Source organism: Humulus lupulus, chromosome 5, assembly GCF_963169125.1.
Source record: "Humulus lupulus chromosome 5, drHumLupu1.1, whole genome shotgun sequence".
Lineage (NCBI taxonomy): Eukaryota > Viridiplantae > Streptophyta > Magnoliopsida > Rosales > Cannabaceae > Humulus > Humulus lupulus.
Window position 1 is genome coordinate 19879883 of NC_084797.1, and position 27279 is coordinate 19907161.

A 27279-nucleotide genomic window follows, 5' to 3' on the forward strand; every position below is an offset into this window, starting at 1 on the left:
TAGGAGGAAGTTTGGAGGCAGCTGATGGTCGAATTCTTAGATTGAGGTAAGGGCAAGGGAAAGATTGATCAAGAATGAGTTGGAGGGCATGGAGCAGCATGTACATGTTTGGCCTACCTGGCCGCCACGGCTGGGGTTAGTTTTGGGGAATGTACGATAAACATTTGATTTTGTCACTTAGGTTGAATGTACATTAACTTTTGAGTTGTAATTACTTTTTAAACAATATTTTTGGATCCCAATGTAACAATTTTATGATTTAAATGAATGTCCAACCTTTTATACTTAAATTTCATTAAATGAGTCTTTACTTTGATTTAATCACACCTTTTAGTCAAAACCTCGATTAGCGAGCTAATGGCACATTTTAAAATCACATGGTAACGACTCTAGGGTAGTAGGGCATTACAACTTGGTATTAGAGTGTGTCAAGGTTTATGGTTTCTGGAGATTGACCGAACATTTACACTCGCTGCTAGAGACAAGCTCGACACAGGGTTAGTCGGTATTATGGAAAATATATGTTTAATTGCTTATCTGAATTGCCCTGTTTTCCTGGTTGCTATATGTAGATCATGATGAGTATATATAATGATAGGGCATGGTCCCTTTGACTGTTATATGATTATGTTGTGTATGTCTTGTATTGGTTTGATATTTGTGTTTGACTGGTTGAACTGGGAGGTGGTTTCTTTGGATGTTGTTATCGTGCCTGATGTGCAGCGTCATTGATTGCAGGCATATTGAAATTATGCCTCGGCGATCAACTAGATTCCGCAACAATATGGTCGAAGATAACAACCAAGGTCAGGACCCTCCACCTGCCCCACAGAATTGGCAGCAGATGTTTGCAAAAATGCAAGTCAAACTTCATATAACTGAAGATAAACTCCGAGAGGTGAGATAGCAGGCTCCTCCTCAGGATGTTGGATTACAGGCCCCACAGGTTATGACACCAGTACCAGCCCAGCCTGTGATGGAGAATAGGTGGGATCCTTTGTATGAGAGGTTCAAAAAGCAGCACTCTCCCACCTTTGACGGCAGTCCAGACCCACTGCGGGGAGAGCAGTGGATGAACATGATTTCTTCGATACTGGATTTTATGAGGGTGGCTTGTGTCAACTATATGTTTAGGGAAGATGCCTGCATCTGGTGGGAAGTTGTGTCTTAGAGGAGGGATGTGACCACCATGACTTAGGATGAGTTCAGGGGTGTTTTTAATGAGAAGTATTACAGTATTGCAGTTCGAGCTGGAAAGGTGGATGATTTGACCCACAATAGGATGGTTGTCACACAATATACCTTGAAGTTTGACCGGTTGGCTAAGTTCGCACTGGATTCGGTGCCTACTGACATGGAAAGGAGAGATTGATTTGTACGAGGTTTGAATGTGATGATAGCCCGTGATGTTAAGATAACACTAGATCTGAGGACTGCCACTTTTTCTCAGGTAGTGGAAAAAGACCTTACTGTGGAGGGTGTTGAATACCAAATCTGGAAAGAAGGTGCCGCAAGGCGCGATGCTCAGAGTATGATGCCTCCCTTCACTGATTCTGGTCGAGTTAGTGGCCCCAGTGAGCATAAGAGAAAGGGCCCATATTCTTTTGTTCCTTCTGGTCCAGATAGGAGGGCACGGGGTGCCTTTGGTGGCCGTCAGGGAGGGGGAGAGAACTGGAGAAGCTTCCTAAAGTGTCTAGGGTGCAGGCGATGACATCTGGGAGAGTGTAGAGTCAGAGCATGCTACATCTGTGGGAGTGTCACTAACTTGAGGAAAGACTGCCCACAAGCCAGAAAAGAAGAACCAAAGAAGAGTGACAACCTCACTCCAGCTAAAGTGTTCACTTTGACCTAGACCGAGGCTGAGGCTAGTCCCTCGATTGTGACAGGTCAGATTTCTAGTGTTGGTTCTTCGTTTACTGCATCGATTGATTCAGGAGCTATTCATTCATTTGTATATGCTAGGGTGGTAGATCGTTTGTGTAGACCTTGTGATCTGTATGCTAGAGGATTTAGGACTTTTTTCCAACTAGGGAACTGGTAGTCTCTAGGAGGTGTGTTGGAGCATTACCAATGGAGATAGATAGTAAGGAGTTATGTGTGGATCTGATTGAACTGGTGATGGGTGATTTTGATATGATCTTGGGAATGGACTGATTAGCAAAGTATGGGGTAACGATAGACTACAAGCAAAGGATGGTAACTTTTGAGCCTGAAGGAGAGGAACCCTTCGTGTTTGTGGGGACAGTGAGTGGAACACGGGTACCTATGATCTCTGCATTGAGCACTAGAGACCTATTGCGAGAAGGTTGTGTAGGATTCCTAGCGAACATAGTGGATACCTCTAGGGTCGTTTCAGTTGGACCAAGGGAGACTAGGTTGGTGTGTGAGTTTCCTGATGTATTTCCAGCAAACCTGCCAGGATTGCCATCACACAGGGAGATCGAATTTTTCATAGAATTGGCACCAGGAGCGGAACTAGTATCGAGGACATCTTACCGAATGGCGCCAGCATAATTGAAGAAACTGAAGATTCAATTGCAGGAATTATTGGATCTAGGGTTCCTTAGACCCAGCTTTTCACCATGGGGTGCTCCAATGTTGTTTGTAAAGAAGACGGATGGGTCTTTAAGAATGTACATCAATTACTAAGAGCTTAATAAGTTGACTATTAAGAATAAGTATCCACTGCCTAGGATCGACGACTTAATTGATCAGCTACAATGGAAGACGTTGTTCTCTAAGATTGACCTTCAGTCTGGCTACCATCAGTTAAGGATTAAGGAGGAGGACATACCAAAGACTGCTTTATGTACGAGGTATGGACATTATGAATTCCTGGTCATGTCTTTTGGATTAACCAATGCCCAAGCAGCTTTCATGGATTTGATGAATAGGATATTCAAATATTATTTGGATAAGTTTGTGATCGTATTCATCGATGATATACTGGTGTACTCCCAATCAGAGATAGAACACGAGCAACATCTCAGTTTGGTACTACAGAGGTTGAGGGAGCATAAGTTATATGCTAAGTTCAATAAGTATGAATTCTGGTTACCCCAGGTAACATTTATGGGGCATATCGTGAGTAAGGAGGGGATTCTAGTGGACCCAACCAAGATAGAGGCGGTAAGAGATTGCCCGAGACCGAGCATTGTACTAGAGGTTAGATGCTTCTTGGGATTAGCAGGGTACTATCGGCGTTTCTTTGAGGGATTCTCCATAATAACCACACTGTTGACTGAGCTGATGCGTAAGAAGACCAAGTATGTCTAGACAGATAGATGTTATAAAAATTTCAAGGAGTTGAAGTGGGGACTGGTCACTGCTCTGGTATTGAGTCTACCATCAGACAAGGAAAAGTTTGTGGTCTACTGCGATGCTTCAAGGCAAGGTTTGGGTTATGTATTGATGCAAGCTGGGAAGGTGATAGCCTACGTGTCTAGACAGATGAAGGAGTATGAACAGAGGTACCCCACTCATGATCTGGAGCTGGCAGTGGTGTTATTCACACTGAAGGTATGGAGGCATTACCTGTATAGAGAAAAATGCGAAATATACACTGACCATAAAATTTTGAAGTATTTTTTTACTCCAAAAGGATTTGAATACGCGCCAAAGACGTTGGCTGGAGTTGGTAAAGGACTACAATTGTGAGATTTTGTACCATCCAGGAAAGGCCAATGTGGTGGCCGACGCATTGAGTCAGAAGGGCCCAGGGTAGTTGTTCAGTTTGAGACAGATATCAGAAAAGCTAGCTGAAGAAATGACAAGAGCAGGAATTGAACTGGTAGTTGGTCAGTTAGCCAACATTACTCTTCAGTCCACACTCCTTTAGAGGATAAGATAAGCGCAGAAGGAGGATCCTCAGTTGAGGAAACAGAGGGAGAATGTCTTAGCTGGATGGGCTAGAGACTTCTCTATTTCAGAGATGGATCTGTTAATGTATAAAAAACGGATTTGCGTTCCGGTGGATGCTGGCATCAGACGAGAGATTCTAGATGAGTCTCGTACCACTCCTTATTCTCTACATCCGGGTACGACAATGATGACCAAGATTTAAAGACTCTGTATTGGTGGCCAGGAATGAAGAAGGATGTGGTGGATTATGTGGCCAAGTGCTTAACCTGTCAGCAGGTGAAGGCTGAACACCAAAGGCCAGCAGGGTTGCTGTAGCCTTTAGGAATTCCAGTGAAAATGGGAAGATATTACCATGGACTTCGTGGTTGGATTTCCATGGACGGTGGGGCAACATGATTCTGTGTGGGTGAGTATGGATAGGTACACCAAATCGGCCCACTTTTTGCCTATTAGGACTAATTTTGCAGTGGAGAAATATGTTGAGTTGTATGCAAAGGATATTGTGCATCTCCATGAGGCTCCAAGATCGATAGTGTCAGACATGGACCCCACCTTCACCTCTAAGTGTTGGGAGAGCATGCAGAAGGCTATGGGCACGCAATTGAGATTCAGTACTGCCTATCATCCCAAACGAATGAAAATCTAAGAGGACAATTCAGATACTAAACAATATGTTGCAGGCCTATGTGCTGGATTTTTTGGGATTTTGGAGTAAGTATCTCCCTCTGATTGAGTTTTCTTATAATAACGGTTATTGGGCGACTATCGGAGTGGCTCCATGTGAAATGTTATATGGGAGGAAATGCATATCGTCCATTCATTGGGATGATATGGGAGAGAGGAAGTACTTAGGTCCTGAGGCAGTTTAGAAAACTAATGAGGTTATTGAAAAAATTAGAGCTCGAATGCTCGCCCCGTAGAGTAAACAGAAGAATACCTCAGACTTAAAACGTAGAAGTGTGGAGTTTCAAGTCGGTGTTCATGTGTTTCTTATAGTTTCTCCTTTGAGAGGGGTGAAACGATTCAGAGTGAAAGTGTAACGCCCTGGTTACCCCAGAACAGTTACGGTGAACGGTGGACCAGAAATTTGATCCGCTACTCGAGTCCTTTGGTCAAAAACGTGCTCTCAGTGTAATTATCAGGTTAAGGTGAAAAACTAATAAAAAGGGAATGGATATTTTCATTACAAACTGCTCTGCAGAGCTAATCAAAACATTTACAAGTTGTTCTCAATACAAAATAGTCATTACCGTTTCAAATTTACAATCCCGCCGACCTAAGCGGCAAAATAGGGTAACCCCCCTAGTTCCTCTGAGAATGCATTGACCGTGGTGGTCAAGCGACCGCATATGTACACATCACCACCTAAGCTCTCCACTTAAGGTTGGGTGAGCTTTTCTTTCCCTTTACCTGCACCACATAGCACCCATGAGCCAAGGCCCAGCAAGAAAACACAATAAAGCATGATATAATATCAACAATGATCATAATAATCATCCAAGACTATCAGTCCCAACAAATAGGTGACTATCGCAAGAGTCACTAATACAGGGACAACACCCTCCAGCCATGTGACGATAGAGTCACCAGGGCTTAACAGATAAGTGCCTTTCATAAGTTTGAACAGGATAGGTGTATGGTGAATAGTCACCAACATAACCTTCCTCATGACCTTAAAGTCATAACCCTGGAACAGCGTTCCCTAGCCATGTGACAAACAGTCACCGGGGCCATGTGCCCTGGCTCTGAATAACTGGTCTTAGACCAGACAAGCGCTTATAAGTTCATCGACCTTAGGGTCGGTCTAGCATTAATACCCCATATGAGTCATTCTTTGCTGATATCGATTAGATATAATCTTCATTTGGCTCGGCGTTCATGATGCTATGCCATTTCTGACTCTTTAGGTTAGTGTCCCTGACTAATCAGTACATATACAAGTATTTAACATTCGCTAGCATTCAATAGGCAACCCATGTCCACATTTATCAATCAACATGCCTTAATAATAATCACGCATGTCATATATACACAGGGTGCAATTTTCTTACCTCAGGTTTGAGCGAGAAATATAATAAGGACGACCCCTGAGAACGATCGATCTTTTAGTTCCTTAGCGGTTACCTAGTCATAACCAATTATAACCTCCATTAATGAGAATCAACATAGATAGGGTCTTAACCTAAGCACCACTCTCGGGACCTCGAAACATGCCCACACGGTGAGTAGATTCGATCCCGGGCCTTAAGGATTGAAACCCCAAGTCAAAAACCCTTAAAAACACTCAAAACATCACTTAGAAGGAACAGGGTAGCGCTATGGCGCTCAAACCCTAGCGCCCCAGCGCTATACTCAGAACCCCCAACATGCTAAAAAGCCTTCTGAGGAGCACTGTAGCGCCCCCTAGGGTGGGCGCTATAGCGCTACCTCCAGACCAAATCTCCCCTGAATCGACCTTCTTCAACTCCTTCGATTCTAACCCGATTCCCAAGCTTCCAAATCCCATTCTTGATGCCAAAGGAACCCAAAAACCATCCTAACACACCCCAAACATCACAAGCTCGGGAACCTTAGCCAAAACTCCCAACAAAACCAAGAATTCACCCTAGAAATCTCAGCTGCAAGACAAAGCTAAAACAGGGCAAACCAGAGAATTCTATGGTTATAAACTTACCCAAAGCTCAGCTTATGATGCTCTTCAATGGTGGAACACACTCCCAAGCTCCCAAGGCTTTCTTCCCAAGCTAGAATCCTCAAGATTGGTTCAAAAATCACAAAGAAAGGTGAAGAGAAGAAGGTACGAGAGAACTCTTAAACATGCTCTGTTTTTACTTCCTTCTTTCAGATATCAAAGGATATATCTATCCTAGGGGTGAAATGTCCATTTTACCCCTAGGTCAATTAATATTTTCTAAAGACTCCCAAGGGCATATTTGGTACTCTCCTCCTATCCCGTTAATCATAATTAACGCTCTCCAATTCCCGCTATTCTCAATAATCTCAAACACCAATAATTCACATCCCGTTACCATTTAATACTCGGTAACGCTCTAATCATTAAAATCACCCCGAGACTCAACCCAAGCCCCGGTACTTAAACCTGTTGTGACTAAACCGCTAATCAATATTCCAAGATCGTCTCATGCCAAATAGCTCGAACAAACCCACATTATAATGTGGTCTCAACACATATCATCAACATGCATACTATTATACAATAATACCCTCAACGGACCAAATTACCATCACACCCCTGTAATTAAAACGTGGACCCACATGCATGCATTTTAACATCATATTATAATATAATTCACATATACATGCATATTATCATTTAATGGCACAATTAAACAAGTATGGCCCTCCCGGCCTACTAATCCCACCATTAAACATCATTGGAGAATTCGGGGCATTACAGAAAGGCAAGTTAAGTCCTATATTTGTTGGTCTCTTTGAGATTCTATAATGGGTTGGAGAGGTGGCTTATAGAGTAGTTATGCCTCCATCCTTATCAGGGGTTCACAATGTATTTCATGTGTCTATATTCCGAAAGTACGTATTAGATCCTACACATGTGTTGAGTTATGAAAACCTGGAATTGGATCAAGATTTGTCCTATTAGGAGAAAACGGTTCAGATCCTAGACCAAAAGGATAAAGTCTTACGGAATAAGACCATTGCCTTAGTGAAAGTGTTGTGGAGAAACAATAAGGTAGAAGAGGTAACTTGGGAGCTTGAGTCTGATATGTGGGAACGACATCCCGAACTATTCAGGTAAATTTTGAGGACGAAATTTCTGTAAGGAGGAGATAGTTATAACGTCTCAAATCTACTAATAAGGCTTAGTGCCTTGATTAGTGTGTCAGGAGGGCAATAAATGATTTAATCGTATTACGTGATTGATTGTGATATATGTGTATCAGTACTTGATTACTCGAATTATATTATTATATGACTAGATATGCATGTTTAGGTGAATTAAATATGCATGTGAGCCCGTTTGTGTTAATAATAACATATTGGCAATTTTGGCCATTAAGGGCGTAAATGTAATTATGTGTATGTTATGAATGAGACCACATTGTTATGTGGGTATATTTGCGATAATTGTCTCGAGGCGGTCCTAGTGAGTGGATTAGTAGAATAGTCACTACGGGGTCCAATACTCTGCTCAGGGTGAGCCTAGGGGTATGTTGGGAACTTGGCGTGTGTTTGGGATTTACCGGGTAACGGATATCTATCTAGTGATTATTTTGGTATGCTGGGACTGATTGGGGATTTATAGGACTACTCGAGGAATTGGCGGGAATGTCGCGAATGGCAGATTTTCCCTTGGTGGCATTAAAGGGCTAGGAATTAGTCTAGGGGCATTGTGGTCATTTTGGTGCCAAGGGATAGACTCAGGCTTAGTACTTTAGGAGTCTAGAACCAAAATCAAAACTTAGTCTCTCAACTCATTTACTTTCTCTCTCTCGTGTAACTATCTCTCTCTATAAGGCTGTGAGTTTTGATTTTTGGAGAGGAAGAAGGTTGAGGATTGGGGGATTAAAGCTAGGAGGAAGTTTGGAGGTAGCTAAGGGTCGAATTCTCAGATTGAGGTAAGGGCAAGGGAAAGGCTGACTAAGCATGAGTTGGAGGGCATGGAGTGGCCCGTACATGTTTGGCCTACCTGGCCACCACAGTTGGGGGTAGTTTTGAGGAACGTGCTATAAACGTTTGATTTTGTCGCTTAGGTCGACTGTACATTAACTTTTGAGTTATAAATAATTTTTAAACAATATTTTGAGATCCCAATGTAACACTTTTATGATGTAAATGAATGTCCAACCTTTTATACTTAAATTTTTTTAAATGAGTCTTTACTTTGATTTAATCACACATTTTGGTCAAATACCTCGATTAGCGAGCTAATGACACATTTTAAAATCACATGGTAACGACTCTAGGGTAGTAGGGTGTTACAATTTATGTAGGTGTTGAAGCATCATGTGGGCATGACACATATCTAAAGCTTATAATATGACTATGCAACTTCCAATAGTCATCAATAAAGTGAGTTGTCACAGCCATATATCACATCTTTTGATGATTGGCAGTCCACACATCAGTGGTTAAGGTTATTCTACTTTTATTTTTCTCCAAAACTTCTCTAAATTTTCCTTCTCAATCTTATATATTTTTAAAACATCAGACCTAATTGGTCTCCTTGACACCATTTGAAACATGGGTGAAATTTTATTTAAATAGTCTATAAAACCACTATGCTCTACCTTCGACAAAGGGTACTCATGTAGAATGATCATTTCAGCCAACTTTTTTCTTCCTCGTTGATGATCAAGATTGAAGGTAACTGAGGGGCTTGCATTAGGATTCTTGAGAAGTTGTTTCTGCCTTACTAGAAATTTTTCCATGTGAAGAAGTAAGTGTTTAGTCCCCTTACATAAACTGAGGGGTTTGCAGGAGATGTTTTCTTTCTTTTTATACATCTATTCTCATTTCCATCACTTCTATTATCAAGAGATTGCACTTTTTGTATATTTGTTGAAGGAACAAAATCAACATCATCCTCAAAATTAGACTAGGTAACATCTTGGGTAGACATACTTATAGTTTGATTTAACCTACATTACATCCACATTATATAATATATCAAAATAATGATGCATGCAAAACTTTAAAAAAATGATAACTAGATCTATAAAACATCGGGCAACATTTCCTCTATTTTATTGACCAAACCATATGTCAATATCAATTAAAATTGAAACAATCAAACAACACACAAGTTTTCAACCTTATGTCACCATAACACACATATTTCTAATAACTCACTTTACTAAGACACACAAGTTCTCAACCTTCCGTTATCACCGCAGCACACAAAAATCTCATAACCTACTTCACTATAAATGAATATGTTCTTATTCAAACTCTTCTAAATTTTATAAAATATTAACAAAACAAAAAAAAACTAAATTATAGAAAATAAAATCATTTAAATATTATAATGGCACAAATCATGAAAATAAAACCTACAAGCTCAACCATTTGAACTATTTATTCTCTTTCTCTTCCCACAAACACAATCTGTTATAGGAGAACAACAACCAAAATTCATATCATTTTTCGGTTTATGTTTTGCTTGAATTCAAATTGAAGGTGCCATTTATTTTTTTATCAATTTACAAAACAATGAATCCTATATGTACTGCAACCCAAATTGAGACTATTATTTTTTTATCAAAAAAGAATTGACAAATCACTATGTCAAGAATCCTAACACGACTCTCTTTTGCATACAAAATTGCACTGCAACCCAAATTGAGGCTATTATTTTTCACCATGCAGAGAAATCTGGTTTTTCTACGAAGTTTTTCCAGAAAAGAATGTGTACACACTTGTTACATATTAGTGTAGTTACATTCTAGTAGTTGGACTCAATAAACATTAAAATACTACATATAATCTCATAACATAATGTCACGAGCTTCCCTGACCAAAGAAATTAACTGTTCGGTTCCTTAGAACTGTATTCTATAATTATTTTTATCATTTATGTATAGGCAATAGCTACCTTAGTTAAATCAAACATATATACAATTATTATTATATTAAAATTACAGTTATTGTTCACTGACATCTTGTCTTTTTCATACACTGCAGTCACGACTTAATAGCCACCATACCCAAAATTGACATTTCATATTTTATTTTATCAAATCTTAATTTATTAATTGGAAACTAATAACACTTCATCCCCTCAGTCCGTCTTCGTTGACCAAATTTTAAATTTTTTTAGCATTATTTTCTAAAACAGAAAATCGAATAATTAAGTTAAGATATGAAAATCACAAACCTTGTTTTCCTCAGAACGATTCGTTGTTCTGTGTTCATATATAATGAAACCCAGAAAAACCAGTAAAGTCAGTGGAATAGCCAAAATCCCCAACGATACCTGCACCAGAACAACATTCACCACCATTAATAACCCACTGACCAATTTTCTTTACACGTAATGGTAATGGGAAAATGAGGATTGGAGGTACCTAACCTACCTGGGGACCAAGATGGTGAACGAAAAACCTACTGGTGGAGTACCCAATCGTAGCTCCGGCGGAGGATGAAAACCCACCAAGGCTTTGCAAAATATAAAAGAAACTGATAAAGGCCCAAATAAGGAAAACCTAGGTGAGCGAGAGAGAGAGAGCCCACGAGAGAGAGAAACCCACGAGTAAGAGAGAGAGAACACAGGTGAGAGAGGGAGAGGGCTAATTTGGTTGAACTGAAGAAGAAGATGAAGAAGATTATGATCTGATTGGTTCACCATTAGAAAACCAAATTTTCTAAAATTGTGATTCTGAAATGAAAATCAGAATTTAGTTATTGAAAACATGTTTCTGAAAATGTGATTGGTTCAGTTTCTGTAAACTGTTTGTGAATTTTAAAAAATTGAATCTGTGATTGGCAGAAACAGAATATGTGATTGGTTCAGTTCAATCTGAATTTTTTTTTAATTTTATATATTTTATATACATAGGTTGTATGATATTAAATTTTGATTTATCAAATAGATTTAATTAAGTAAAAATTAATAATATTGATAAATCAAAATTAAAATTTAATAATAGTGATTTGATTAAATTCATAATAATATTGCATTGTCACTAATTTTGGTTTTTTTTCTAAATTAAGTTACATTTTTTCAGTTATCTAAGTATTGTTGTTATAACTAAGTCACATTTGTCCAGCAATGTTATCTCTAACATTTTCTATCTAAGTCATATAAGCTTGACTGAAATTCAACTCTGGTGTCTTAGAAATTTCTGCTTCATCTCCTTCTTGTTGGTTTTTTGTTGTTATATTAGATTAGCTTTCAGTTCCTTCAATATCTTCTACAGTTCGGGCATCAACAGAATATTGTTCAAACATTTCATCATTAATAAAATGCATTCCAATCCAGTTGTGGATAGCATAACATGCTATTGGTATTCGATGTTGCTTTCCAAGCAAGTATGCAGGCATTGACTTCAAAATTGGAAACCTGGCTTTTAGAAGTCCAAAACAATGTTCAATCACATTACGCAATGATGAGTGTCTATAATTGAATAACTCCATCGCACCTCTAGGATGATTCCCTCTTCCTCTAAAATGACGCAAGTGATAATGTTCACCACGATATGGTGCTAGAAACCCAGGCATATTTGGATAACTAGAATCAACAACATAGTATTTTCCTATACTAATAAGAACATTTGAAAGAAAAGTATAATGTATCCAAATTAGTTTATTTTAATACCTTGTGGTGGCATAGGAAAGTTATCATCTTTTCTCATTGCATCAAGAAGCACTCGGGAATCATTGGCTGTTCATTCCCATCTCGCGTAGACATAAGTAAACATCATATTAAAGGAGCATGCAGCCATTACATTTTGTGTTACATCTACTTTTCTTCCTCTAAATGCAAGTTGTTTTAGAGTTGGTGCAACTGCACTTACATGAGTACCATCAATTGCTCCAACACAATCATGCAGAACAACTTAGATAAATCATTGCCAACATCAATTAAATTGATATGAACTATAACTAATATATTATTAAAATGAATAAATAAAATTTACCTTAAACCATGGGAAATACTTTGAATTATTTTGAATTTCTGCTTGTACAATGTTAAAGTCAAAAGGCCTTATTACTTCATTTCCTAAATAACACAATGCATCTAGCACTCTACCAAACTGACGACAAACAGTTTCTCCTGAAAGTTGATATCTTTCGGCCACGGTTCTAACTCATTGGTTGTGTGTAACTATCCATAGAAACATGACAACAACTTCTTCAACACTAATTACCCTATCATGTTCTATGACTTCCATTTCAACTAATCGACGTCATAAATATCTAAAAGTATTAATGTCCATTGTAATTGTGTAAAACAATCTATCAGTATCTCCATTTAGCAGCTCAAGTAAATATTGACGTCCAGACATATCTGAACTATGTAGTGGTCGTCTAATATGTTGAGATTTTTGCATCTCATGTAATCGATTAAGCATGAGAACTTGACCAATTAATTCCTCGCTTGATGAAGAAGAAGTATCACCAAATAATATTTCAAACTCCTCATCTAAATCATCCATCTTAGGGACCTAATTATGACAATAATAAAAGTTTAATTGTAAAAATCGCAAAGTTGAATATTCTCCAAGCATCTCATAATGTTGCAATCTTTTTTTTCGAAATCTTTTTGCATTTGGATATTTCTACAAAAATCCAAAAATACATAACGTTACAATGTAACATGAATTTAGAATAATCAAGTAATCAACAACACAAGTATAATATAAGTATATTATCTTTAGATAAGTGTCTCATACTTCATCATTTGCTGTAACAATATTTGTTTGAGGATCCCATCCCATATCAGTTTGTTCTAAAAGATGAGAAAATTCACGATGTGCCTTTCTCAACCGATTGAATTTGGATTTCAATTGAGGCATTTTATATCTCTTTCCAAAAGAATTTAATATGTCATTTTCTATTTTCAGCCATCCTTTTTTGTTCAAGGTTGTTGTTTGTAATCATTTTTGGCTTCTTCATATAGAAGGCCAATAAAATGTGATTCAATAACCTCAGGGCAAGAAGCATGATCATCAATGTCTATATTCTTCTCATCCATCTAATCATAATTTTAACTATCACAATCTATGTATTCATAAATAATGCTTCTTTTAAATTTATTAGCCCAAGTTTTCAAAATCAAACATTCAAATTGTAATGACCCAACTAATTCTAGACTTTGGGCCATTAATAACTACTATACATAGACACTAATCTTAAGAAAACATACATACAAAATATTCATAACTTTATCAAAAAAAACCTGTAAAGCAAAGGTTAAAATACATAAAATTCGGAGTAGGATATGGGATCCCATTGTTTGAAAATAAAGCATAACTTAAATCTTAAATAGATTCGTTACAAAATCAGGTGCGGAAAATATGTAGAAAACATAATTGAGATGACTAAAAACAACTTCGTCCTCGAATTGTTCACGCAGTCCACCGAATCCATTCTTCCTCAATACACAATCCCAAGCCGCCAAGAATCTTCCCGCCGCCATAAATATTTACCTGCACATATAAAATAAAGGAATGAGCCTAATGCCCAGCAAGGAAAATCTACTAAAAGCATGAAACATAAACATATAACATATACTATAAACATATATCATAATTCTAACCCATGTACATGGTAAACATTGGGGTTTTCTAACTAAGCAACTATGAGCCTCAAAATACAATGAGATTGCTAGCTAAGCAACTATAAGCCCCAAGAACATAAAAGTGTTGGGGTTTGCTATTTAAGCAACTATAAGCCCCAAAACATATATATATATCATAACATATAAAAACATACTATAACATAATCATATAAGCATATAGTAACTATCCTATTTTCCTTACCAATACTGGGATGTGAGAACAAGGTCGTGATTTTGGAATACTCCTAAAACCAATAATAGAAATGTGAGTACTTCTAAAAGAAAAGAGATGAAAAGAAATGAACTAAACCACCGAGAAGATACTTACCGACATGAAACCTCAAGTTCAAAGAACTTAGATGTCTAACCAAGAATGGAAAACACCGAGTTAGGATTTGAGTAGAGAAAAACTATAAAAACTAATGAAACATACAGAAATGAAATAGGAATAGGAATACCTTTAAATGCACTATAACCGAACTACACCTTGATATCGAAAACACACTATTAACCTTACTTCCCAAGTGTTTAATAAGCTTAAGATGATAAAGCTTAAAACCCCCAACCCAAGTGTTTAACACTCTAAAGTAAACCTAGCTGCTTGAAGGCTCTAAACTCAACTTGAAGAATGAAAGAAATGGATCGGTACTAGGTCCTATTTATAGAGTTCAAGAATGAAAAGATCTTCTTTTAGCTTGAATAAAATAAAGACTATTTAATTGAAAAACATTTGAATAATCATTCAGCAGAGGCTTAAGACTCAGTCAAAAAGATTTTGAGGCTTGCTAAGAGGTTATGGATTGAATTGACCTCGGTTTCAAAATTATTCAAAAACCTTGCCCTAGAGCCGATATATCGCCTGGGATTATATTCCCGAGGCTCGTCGAAGTGTTCGTGCGAAGTTATGTGTTTTTCGTATTCCCCGAGTGGCGATATATCGCCCCTTAGAGCTGTGATATATCGACATACGCTGAAATATTATACACGTAATTGCACTTTTTCAGCCTAATTTGAATTGAGTAAACAGCTTTGACTTAGTCCTATAACGATTTCAAAGCTGCTAGCAGACTCTGGGGTCTTCAAATATTCCTCTTATAAAACTATTCCTAAAAAATACTTAATTTCTTAATAAACATGCACACGACAAGTGTCATTCTCTTATTGGGTCTATTTAAACCTTATGGTATAATAAATATCATCTTCATAATAAGTTATATTAATCAAACCTTATGCTATAATTAATATTCTTAAACTATAGGTTAAACTTATAAAATCTATAAGTGTTGCTACGAGTGTTCAACTAAGTCCCGGCTTGAACCAAAATCTACAGTAATAAACATACTACAACTATTACTAGCTATTACTACTATTACTGCTATCTTACTAGCTAAGTAAAGTTCTTGGACTCTACACAAATCAAAGAACTCCAAAGATGTAAAGAAAGTAGAGAGAGGGAGAGAAAGAGCTCACCTTAGATGATGCAGATTGAGCGTAGAGGGACTACAATGGCATGATGGTGTTGTGGTCAGCTGTTGCTTCAAACAAAAGATATAAAAAAATAAAAAAAAGCATGCAAAACTTTTAGATTGGTATTCATCAAGCAGTCAAACACAAAGAAAAATGATCTAACAACAATAATTGAAGTAACATTATTATATTACAAAAAATTATTACAAAGGAAACCAAAGTCAATACCACCATAGTCTATACTCTAGATAATTATATATATATATATATATTGAAAGTCCCTAAGGGTATCAACTGAGTGTATATTAAAAGCAACAAAAATGGTCAAAGAAAGAAACCTACCATTCATGGTCTTGTTTGTGCATTTGAAATGATGAATACAATATATATTAATATAAGTTAAATATACATATAAGTTAATCGCTTCAGTAAAAGTAATAAACTTTGTAACCATTGTACTTAATATAATATATATATATATGTATATATACACAAAACTAATTGGTACCACTTGGTATGATTGGTATGATATTCAAATTTTAAATTTCAATTTTAGATATAATATAATATGATAAGGAATATAGCCACTTAGCATAGTAAGAATATATATATATACACTAGCAAATAGAGAGACACATAAATTTGATATTCACTATATATTTTTATCATCCTTACTGAATTTTAACATTAGTGACTCCCTTTATTGTTAAAAGAAAAAGATTGTTGGTCATTACTAATAACATTTTGTTTGAGTAATACAAAAAGAGAACTGTCCAAAATGTTTTGTATATTTCTCACTTAAAAGAAACATTTTCTCCCTTAAAATATGTCTCAATGTTCCTTTTGATATACATATATATATATATATATATATATTTGTATATTTATGTAAAGATTCTTATTGTCTCAAGGAAATGATAAAAATCATTATTAGACTTCACTTTCACATGTTTTAATACAATGAAACCTACACTGCTGTCATGTTGATAAAAGACCAATAGAACCATCAACAAGTTTGCTCACCAATTTCAAATATATATATATATATATATATATATTTACATGGCTCAAAATTCAAAATAATAATTAAGTTCAATTTTGCAATAAGCTAGTTGTTAATTCCTTTAAATACATGATTAGGATAACATATATCCACCCATGCTGTCAAATCCCAAAAGAATGAATATTACCTCTTGGGACTGCTTATGAGACTTACGCATGAGACCATATATATATATATATATATATATATATACTTAAATGTATTACAATCTGTATTTTTAGTTTGACATGTCTACGAGAGATTGCAAGTGTAGGAATCGAAGCCACAATCTTTCTAAGAAGTTATTTTATGCAAACAGAACATAAAAGTTGGGAAATACAGTAGTAAAAGATGCACAAGTATAAGTTATACCAGATTTAACACAAATCTAATACATAAACTATACTAGATTTTACACAAACCATACCAGATTTTACATATATATTATGAGAAGATTTTAGTGATACCTTGTGTTAATGAGAGAGGACAAGTAGAACTAGAGCACATGTACGCCTCTGGTTTTGTTGAGAGAAGGAGAAGACCTCTGGTTAGTGGGAAAGGACAAGTAGACATGAGAAAGAGAAGTTCTATGGTTTTGTTGAGAGACGGAGAAGACCTCTAGTTTTGACAAGAGAAGAGGCGCAGAGAGAATGAGAAGAAGAAAATCAATTGATTTTAGGGTTTTTAGAAAGGAATTTTACAAAACTCAGAAAACGTAATTTTATCGTTTTCTCTTTTCCTTTATAAATTTGGGATACTCACATGAATTTGATTTTCAAAAACAAACTACCAATCACTAATTATAATGGGTCCCAATAATTTTAAGTATTCAAAAACATAAAATTTGATCCAAATAGGATACTAATCAGCCCCTTAGAGACTCACTTTACTAAATCATTTGCTTGTTTAAGGTATTAAAAAATGTTCTTAAAAAAAAACTACTAAGGCGGGTCCACAATAATCACTACCATATCGGATTGGGGAAGCACCCCTTCTTGCTTTTCGACCTGCTTAATCTGGATCGGAGCTCCAACCCGCCCAGCTCCACCGGGTCATTTGACATTCCTAATTGGACATCCCCAAATTTTAAAAACCTGCAAACATATCACATAAACAATCTCAGAGCAGTCCAATAAATCACAATACAAAGTCAATATGCTAATTAACTTATAACATACTATAAACACGCATAATTGCATTTAGTTTCCTTACTCACAATAAATTTCTAAAACACAAAAATCAATAAAATTGGAGTTATAAATTTATTCCAACAACTAGGAAGGCAATACAAATTGCATGGGAATGTTTAGAGCTCAAAAAGAGCCTCGGGCCGCCCCACACCATTGCTGACTGAAGCTCATGTCGGAGCTCCGACGATGATAGCGGAGGCGGTTGAGGAATCAACCCCTGACTTTTGAAGTCGAAGTCGAAGGGAACTCAAAAATGGTGGTGGCAAGACTCACCACCCACTATGGTGGTCGGAATAAGGCCGAGAACCCTCAAAATTCCCTGACACTGGTGAGCACCTCCAGTTACATTTCAGTCCAATCTCCATAGGGGTTTTGATCCCCTTGAGCTCACGAACCCAACTATGCCACCCATCAGTCGAGAAGACGTTGAACTCGTCGAAAAACATCTTGGGATGCCACGGCGGCAGCGGAGCTTTGGATAGCTCGTCGAAGCAGAGGACGATCAGTGGGGAGGCGAGGTTCTGAGGCTTTGAATTTCGGGGGATTGAGAACCTTGTGGTGCAATGTGTGTCACTGTTTGGTGGCCGGAGGTCTGTCGTTCGTGCCTGGTAGAGGCAACAGCAAGGTAGAAGGAGAGAGATAGGGAAATATGGATCGAGTGGAATAGAGAGAGAAAGGAGAGAGAAACCGAGTGACTTAAAAAAAAGTTGTTATCTCCATTTTAGGATTTCTAAATTTATTTTTATTTATTATTATTTTTTAGGGCCCACTTTGAGTGCCTTAAATACTCTTTTAGGACACTCAAAGTGTGTCACCAAAAGTCTCCCCTGACTCAATTTTTTCTCATAGTCTTTTAGGACCCACATCAGTAATTAGGGCTCGAACTACGTGTCCTAAAATGTATTTTTAAGAACTTTCACTGAGTGTCCTAAAAATTCTAGGATATGTTTTTAGGACTCGCATCTAGGTGAGTGACCTAAAAAAGTGTCCTAAACCCAAATTTTATAGTAGTGTATGTTATTATATCTTTGTGTGGTTGATCAAAAAATAAAACTCAAAGAAAATTGTAGAAATCTTTGCTGGGTACCTACACAAAAGCATTTAGATGCTTAAAAAAATAAAAATAGAATACCCTAATATGAGTATCTTTAGCACATGTCAGATTTAGTTACTAACTTTTTCCATAATCCTTATGTCTACATTGACATGTCTCAGACTAACAAGTAGAGTGGTTGTAACCAAATAATGTCTAACTTCATTAACAATGCATTAGCTCTTCAATTATTAGCGGCGACAACGCTTTGTCGTCGTTGATAAATGTCGCCATTACCCAATTATTTTCAGCCATTATTAGTAGCGATGTGTCGCCGCTAATGTGAGAATTTGTCGTCGCTGATTGTTGTGTCAAATATTTAAAAATTATTAGCGACGATTAGTCACCGCTAATGTTGGAAAGAATATTTTGATGGGAAAATTAGCTATATTTTTTTTGATGATTTTATTAGCGGTGACTTGACCCCGCTAATATTTTTCGCGACGTCATTTAAGTCAGATAAAAATTATTTCGTTTACACATCACCGGAAACTACTTAAAGTAGGCTCGATATACATGATGCAGACCCGTCCCCTTCCTCATTTCTCATGCATAAACACCAAAAAAATCCACCTAAAAACCCCATTGCAGAGGCGAAAAACTCCCTCCACCACCGCACCACCCAAGCCCACCCCTCCACAGCCGTCCCCATCACCCTTCTTCATTTTTCCCATTCTTTCTCCTTCTGATTTTGCACTAAATCCCTAAAAAAAAATTCTTCCACCACCTCCACTGCCGTACCAACCCCCCACATTCACCACCGTGCTTGCCTCCACACCAGGCGAACCCAGTACCCACAAAAGAGGTGAACCAGGGTTGATTTTTTTTTTTCAATTTTTTTGTTTAAATTTCATATTTTTATATATGTGTGTGTATATATGTGTATAAATTTCTGATTTGATTTTAATTTACTAACTTTGGTTTTGGTTTTGGTTTTGGTTTTGGTTTTGTTTGTGGAAGGATAAAATAAAAGCTTTCTATTAGGGTGTTATGTTGGTGTTCAAGTCTCTAGTGCACGGTATATACCAAGGTTTGTTTTTAAGAAAAATTCTATTTTTATTATTTTTAATATGATATATATATATATATGTGTGAATATGTATTAGTTTTCATTAGATTGTTCTATGTATGTATTAATTTGGGTGTATGTATTTGTATTTAATATTGGGGATTTAGAAATATGATTTGTATGTAGATTTAATTTGTGAACTTGAAATATAATTTTTTGATTTTGGTTAATAATATGTGAACTTGAAAGATTATAGTATTTCAATTTGGTTAATGATATGTGTTTATGGTGTATGGTGAAAAGTTTATTGTTATTAATATGTATATTGTGAACTTTTCTGGGAGTTTCTGAGTGTTAATTGTAGGGTTTAAAATTTTGGGATAGGTTAGAATACAATCGTTATGCTGCCCAAATTTTGGTAGAGTTAGGAGAAATAATTATAATACTAATTGATTAAAAAAATAATTATTTTAAAAAATGATACAAAAACATTGAGAAGTCGGCGATTGGGGGTTTGAGGTCGGGGGATAGGGTCAAGGTTGGGGGTTTGGGGTCGAGGGACGGGGTTCGGGGTCGTGGTTTATGGGTCGGGGGTCGTCGTTTATGGGTTGGGGTCGTGGTTAGTGGGTCAGGGTCTAGGGATTTGGGGTCGGGTGTCGAGGTTTGGGGTCAGGTGTTGGGGGTCAGGGTCATGGGTCTAGGGGTTTGGGGTCGGGTGTTGGAGTTTAGAATAAGATAATTATAAAATAAAGTGTTAATTTCATAATTAATAAGATAATAAAACAATAAAGTATTGATTTAATAATTAATAAGATAACTAAACAATAAAATATTAATTTAATAAGGGTCCTTTGAAAAAAATGGCCTATTTTTCGAAATCATTTTGCACTCTGGCCTAGTTTTGATAATTTTTTGCAAAATGACATTTGACACTCCAGACAGCTGGTCGAAATTTTTCAGACAACTAGTCAAAAAATTCAAACAGCTGGTCGAAATTTTAGAAAGATGTCATTTTGCAAATAATTATCAAAACTAAGTCAGAATACAAAATGACTTCAAAAAAGAGGCAATTCCACCAATTGCTCATTTAATAATCAAATATTTCTAAATAATTAAATAATTATTAATATAATATGAATTAAATAAAACTAAACTCGAATAAGTTGTACTTCATAAATACATAGGTAATTACATATTAACATTTAATATTAAATATTTGACAATAATATTAAAATGTGCGACATTATAATTTGAGCAAATCATAAGACTTCGTAAGACATCATAAAATGGGTTGATAAAATATTTAATTTTTGTTGTTTTTCTCTTTGGTCATAAAATTTTATGACCAAAGACAAGATAGAAGGGTTATAAATTCTCACCTAGTGATAATGTTTTCTTTATTATTTTAATCACGAAAAACCTTAGACCCTGTTGACGCGGTTCTTCGCCAACAGGTAATTAAGAAAAGAAAGAGGAATGGATTAGTGCTTATGTTGAACCGAAATAGATGAATGATCTTGGAAATGGAATGGTGACACAAAATACGTTTTTTTAGGTGGTTCAAAGGTTAAAATCCTTCTACTCCACCAGTCAATATTATTGCTATATGCTGTATTCTTTTACAGGGTATTTTTTACATAATAGAATCCAACCCCTTGTAACTCCCAGGGTCTCCATATTTATAGGAGAAGGCACCTGGGAGTTGGTAAGAAGGTCATCCCGTGACCTTCTTACCTATCATATCAACTCTGTGACATTCATGATTAATTCCTAAACCTGACACATAAGTGTGGTCAAATCAATAGGTAAGGGGATAATGGGTCGCACGGCCCAACCCAGTCGTAGGTGTCTGAATACGCACGTTCATGCTGCGTGTCCGAGAATTCAGGGATATATCAGACACGTGATGTCTGATATATGCACGTTTACCTTGCGTGGTTGACTTTATAAAGGGTTACAGCTCCAACTCTAGCTCGTACCACAAGCTGGATGCTTTCCTCGACCTGCGGCCCTCAGAGTCCAGACTCAGTCCTTAAGCAATCTTGGCGAACCCTTGGGTTACCTCGAGCTAAGGAGGTAGGATCTTATGATGGCAGCTCCGGTCTTGGGGATGTCCACGTGGTAGTCATGATTAGGCCGTATCTCAGCTCATTAATCAGCCCGTGGGAAAATCAGGGCGTACAAACCCATTTGGAGAAGCCTTAAATATGCTTCTTCGAATTATCCGGACTATATATGTCAACATGGATAGTTTGAGTTTGTTGTATACCTATAATTTGATCTATTGCTCATTTTATTGTTTCGTTAGTAGAGATTTTGGTATGTGTCTCCTTATTTGTTCTCGTAAGTGGGCAGACTTAATATTAGTTTGCTCACTTATGAGAACCATATAAGAAGGTGTTGCCAAAATTTTTACATAAAAAAAACAATGAAAAGAGTGTAGATTAAATTATATGTATACTACAAACCTGAATGGGATATGTTCTTTATCCTTTTAGAAGTGGAGTGAAAAATGTGGACTAGGACACACACACGTAGTCAGTTCTACTTAATGATATTTTACTTTTGTACTATAGATGGTGATTGATAAGAGTTGGGCAACAATGAGAAATCAACACGACGATGCTTATGTTTTACTATATTTTATAATTATGGATGTTTTGTAATATTTTAATTTTTAATTATTTATATTTTATTATTAAAAAAATAATATATTTTATTTTTTAAAATAAAATATATATTAGGGGCGACAGAGTTCGCCTCTAATATTAATCATGTCGCCGCAAATGTTTTCGTGGCACAAGCCACATCGACACAAATTTGTAGTGACATTTTGGCTATTATCGGCGACAGTGTGTCGCCGCTGATAGTGTTTTTTAGTGGCGAGGCGACATGTCGCCACTGATAAGGGCTTTTAGGCACGACTTATCAGCGGCGACATGTCACCTTTGATTAATACCAGCGGCGAAAGGTGGCAATTTCAGCGCGACAAGCATCATGGTAAGCACTTGTCCTTAACAATTCCTCACAACAACTCCAAAACCTATTGTATCACCTTTAGCGTTAATAACACATCTATATTAGTTTGTAAACATCTTGTTGGTGGTGGAATCCACTGATTTGAAGCTCTAGGCAGCTTGGCTAGATTGCAAAAAAAATTCATTGATTGAGCCACTTGATAGTCATTGAGAAATGATGAAATCCACATAGCAACATCTTCCACAGGTATAACCGGTTTCCTGGAAATTAAAGAGTTACGATTGTTCCAGATAGCTCATGGTAAGCACAAAAAACCTTCAAAATCTGAAGTAGAAAAATTATTAAAAGCACACAAAATAAAAATCTGAGATGTCTAAATTCACATGCTCTTGAAAAATCTTGATGAAGGCAGAATTTTTCCAAATTGTCTGAGCTCTGGAACAAAACAGAAGAGCATGAGAAACCATCTCAACATTGTCCCTACATAAAGAGCAAAAAGGAGAAGGAATAATGTGTCTAGAAGCAAGGTTAAAAGTAGCTGGCAACAAGTGATGATAAACTCTCCAAATAAAATGCTTAACTTTTGGAGGAATTTTCAAATGCCATAGAAATTCCACCATTTCTTAGAAGTTTGGGAATTAGAAGAAGTGGGAATATTAAGGCAAAATGATATCCAGACTTAACAGTATAATGGCCTGACGGAGTAAAATTCCAAATCATACAATCATGATTTGAAGACCCTATTAATTGAATAGAAATGATAGCCCTAACTAAATCGTCAGGAAAGTAAAAAGTGAGTTATCTTATATCCCAACTACTTGAAGAATTAATAAAGAAAAAAACAAGATTAGAAAGAGGAGGTGAAGTAGATTTGAAAAATATATATCTAAAATTAGGGATCCAATAGTCATAGAGAATATTCACAAATTGGCCATTACTGATTCTCCATATCAAACCTCTGTTAAGTAGGTCCCTTCCCCCACAATAAACTTTGCTAGGTAGAAGAGGGAGCATTGCCCTTGCTAGCTTCCAAAAAAGCAGAACATCTAAAATACCTAGCTTTAAGAAGATTAGCTAAAAGAGAATTGGGAATTTGAAAAATAGGCCAAGTTTACTTGGCAAGCATGACTTGATTAAAATGAACTAGGGACCTAAAACCCAAACCTCCAAAAAAATTTGATTGACAGAGGAAACCATTTCCTCCTATGAACTTTAGAATTTTTCTTCAAGGAACCCCACCAGAATTTTGCCATAATAGACTCAATTTCCTGCCAATCATGATATTGCATAAGAAGGGATAGTATAGTATGGGCCAAGTCAGAAGTTTATTTGTATTTTCTTTTTTAATTTTTAGAAGGAATTTTAATACAATTTTTTTTACTTGGAAATAACATTTTTTTTTTAAATTGATAAATTAATTACAAAATTGAAAAAGGAAAGTAAAAATTGGGGAAGGGATAAGCCCTTTTACTCTTATTAGATCCGTACAATGGGTTATAGCGCATTTGATTTTTCACAATAATTTTATGTTGGAACTACATGTGTCTTTTTCTTTATGTTTTTTTAACCATTTATTTGATATTTTTGGTTAGTAAATACTCCTCTAGAGCTAGAAGAGTCTATTTTACAATGTTTTCTAGATAAGTCTCGAGTCATTTTACTACTCCTATTTGAGAGAGACCATTGGGGTAGGTAGGGGAAGGATAGTCCTTCTCTTGATAAGTATTAATAAGGTTTTATATATCATAGAACGTAATTAATTATATATATAAGACATATGTATACATTTATATATATATATAATATATGACATGTCAGGTTGAGTGGGGTCAACTTAACATTATAAAAATAAATATAAATTAAATGAGGTTGTTGCTATCCTCCAATTGCCATGCATTAGCTAAATTTGACTAGACTTGTCTTGTTGGACCACTTAGTCACCTACCTACCACTCATATTCCGAACCACATAACTCGCAATTATTTTTAATTTTTTACAATTCCTTCTTATTAGCTATAAAGAATGTTAGTTGACAGGACTCACCATACCAATATCCAACAAATATATATATATGCACATAAAATAATATATAAAAGACCAAGAACTTTGATGAATACACTTTACACTTTATTTAAGCTCTACTATTTATTTATACCTAATACGAACTTATAATTGTACATTTTCTAAGGTAGATTAATTACCTTTATTATATTACATAAATTGACCGTTAACAAAGTGAAGGTATAATTAGGAATATTCTAATTAACAACACTACTAATGTTACTGTTGCTTTTATACTACTTTATTCACATTTTTCGATAAAGAATGTTTTTTTTTTTTGGAAAAATCCCATAATTGATAAACCCAAAAGGGTACGACTTAATTAATATGTGACACTAATTAAAGATTGGTATGTTTGATAAGTTTTGAATGAACCATATAATAATAAATATATTTATATATATATATTTAAATAATAGAGTTGTTAACTACGAGTCTATTAGCCTACAAGTCAACGAAACAATACCACTTTTGAAGTTTGTTGGCACATTGCGCTCTGTTACTATTTTGGATCAACCTCTCAATTCCAAATGTCATATATATATATATATGTACACACACAATACCGTAGTGTCCTCTCTATCATCACTTGCCTGTACTAAAGTTTTTATTTCATTCTCTTATATATACATATACAGTCAGTTCAGTTCAGTTGTACTACATATATATATATATATATATATTACTGGTATATTAATAATTATGGAGAACAGCACCGACAGAATTCGCCGCCGTAAGCAAGCCAGACATCCCCATAATAATTTTGAGCCTGATCAAGGTAAGTGCTTTATTTTTTTTTTCCTACTATTTATATTATATACATGAGAGAAATATTGAGATTATTATTATTATTATTTATATATGTTGTTTGAAAACTTTGGCTGGTATATATGTATATCTATATATATATATATGCAGAGGTTTGTAGTCATGAGTGGGAATTTATAAACATGACCGAGCAGGAAGAAGATCTCATTTATAGAATGTTTTCACTCGTCGGAAATAGGTATTGTTTAAAAGAATAATTAATACTAACTTTGTTTTTTCTTTTAAACTAACAAAAATAAAATAATTGTAATATGAGCTTGCGTTTGAATTGTGATTATAAGCTTTAAAATTTTCTTGATAACTATCAATCAAATACTTGTTGTAACAAAATGTAATCTTTGATAAATATTTTCAAATTCAAAACTTATATATATGTGTGTGTGTGTGTGTGTGTTTGTACGTGAATTGTACGTTAATATGCCGTACTTATCAAATTACCATTGCTATTCCTAACATTCTTGTTGTCTTATATATTTCTGGACTCTGGTTCTGGTACTCAGAAAGAATATATTTTTATGATTATTTTTCTTTTTGGTTAATGTTATACATGGTTGTCCATTTCATCAGTAAAATTTCAAAGTTTGTCGTTTTACCAGTAAAAAGTTTTAAAATTATGGCACTCACATATTCAAGTGAGACACTTTAAAAAATAACTGACAAAAGACTATACTTATAATTAATGATCATAATCACAAAACAGTATGAAATATTTGTTTTGACTATGTTCTTAATATTTAATTTGGGTATTAATTAATTAATTAATTATGATATTGCTTAATCAGGTGGGATTTAATAGCTGGCAGGGTTCCAGGCCGAACAGCACAAGAGATAGAGAGGTTTTGGATAATGAGACATCATGATATGTTTGCTGAGAGAAGAAAAAACCAAACAAAATGAGTCAAAATTTAATTAGTCTATTTAGTTGACATAGATTTTCCATTTATTTTTCTAGGAAAGAGTATTCTTTCTAACAATTATTTAGTTAAGTCTAAGTGATTTTAGTTTCAGAAAATACCGATTATACCCCCCAATTAATCATTCTTTTTGTTGGTGTGTTTGTGTTTTGTTTCGGAGAAGTTTTAACTTGTATCTCTTGAAGCACAACATCGATCGTATGGTTTGGTGCTAGAAAAGAGGGTCAACAGCTCTTTGAATGGACTTCCATGGCCAGGGATGAAGACCCCAAATTTTTTTTATTAGTATTTTAAGTTGTTTTATGTTTTGGATATTAATTAGCATTATTTTGAGTGTTTTTTAATGGGTTGAGATTATTATGTAGTTGAATTGAGTGATTTGTTATCAAATCTTCGACTCAAGAAATTATGTAGACGATTTGGAGAGTCTTAAAATAATAATCCAACTTTTTATTTATTTATTTGTTTTGAGAGTATGGAGAATATTTATTGCAAAGCCTTTAAAAAAGTACCCTTTTATTTTATACGAAGAAGATGAACAGAGGATTGCATTATAATTAATGTGTTTGGATGT

At 35.6% G+C, this 27279-nt stretch overlaps 1 protein-coding gene and 1 long non-coding RNA gene across 2 annotated transcripts; one reads left to right on the top strand and one right to left on the bottom strand.

Moving 5' to 3' along the window:
* Positions 1–5038: 5038 nt before the first annotated feature.
* LOC133780301 (uncharacterized) lies at positions 5039–11195 on the bottom strand. The gene is made up of 3 exons (XR_009869219.1): positions 10917–11195; positions 10718–10816; positions 5039–5271 (listed from the first exon to the last, which is right to left on the bottom strand). It is a non-coding gene; the product is annotated as an uncharacterized LOC133780301 (long non-coding RNA).
* Positions 11196–25426: 14231 nt separating this feature from the next.
* On the top strand, positions 25427–27168 carry LOC133780302 (MYB-like transcription factor ETC3). The gene is made up of 3 exons (XM_062220122.1): positions 25427–25741; positions 25882–25969; positions 26574–27168. The coding sequence occupies exons 1-3, from the start codon at positions 25513–25515 to the stop codon at positions 26686–26688; spliced, it is 432 nt and encodes a 143-aa protein (XP_062076106.1). The 5' UTR covers positions 25427–25512; the 3' UTR covers positions 26689–27168.
* The last annotated feature ends 111 nt before the right edge of the window (positions 27169–27279 follow it).

Bases quoted from the DNA above. Each gene is read 5' to 3' on its own strand.
- LOC133780302 (XM_062220122.1), top strand. From the start codon at position 25,513: ATGTACACACACAATACCGTAGTGTCCTCTCTATCATCACTTGCCTGT. The intron at 25,742-25,881 runs GTAAGTGCTTTA...ATATATATGCAG, and splicing joins TAATTTTGAGCCTGATCAAG to AGGTTTGTAGTCATGAGTGG. The intron at 25,970-26,573 runs GTATTGTTTAAA...TTGCTTAATCAG, and splicing joins TTTTCACTCGTCGGAAATAG to GTGGGATTTAATAGCTGGCA.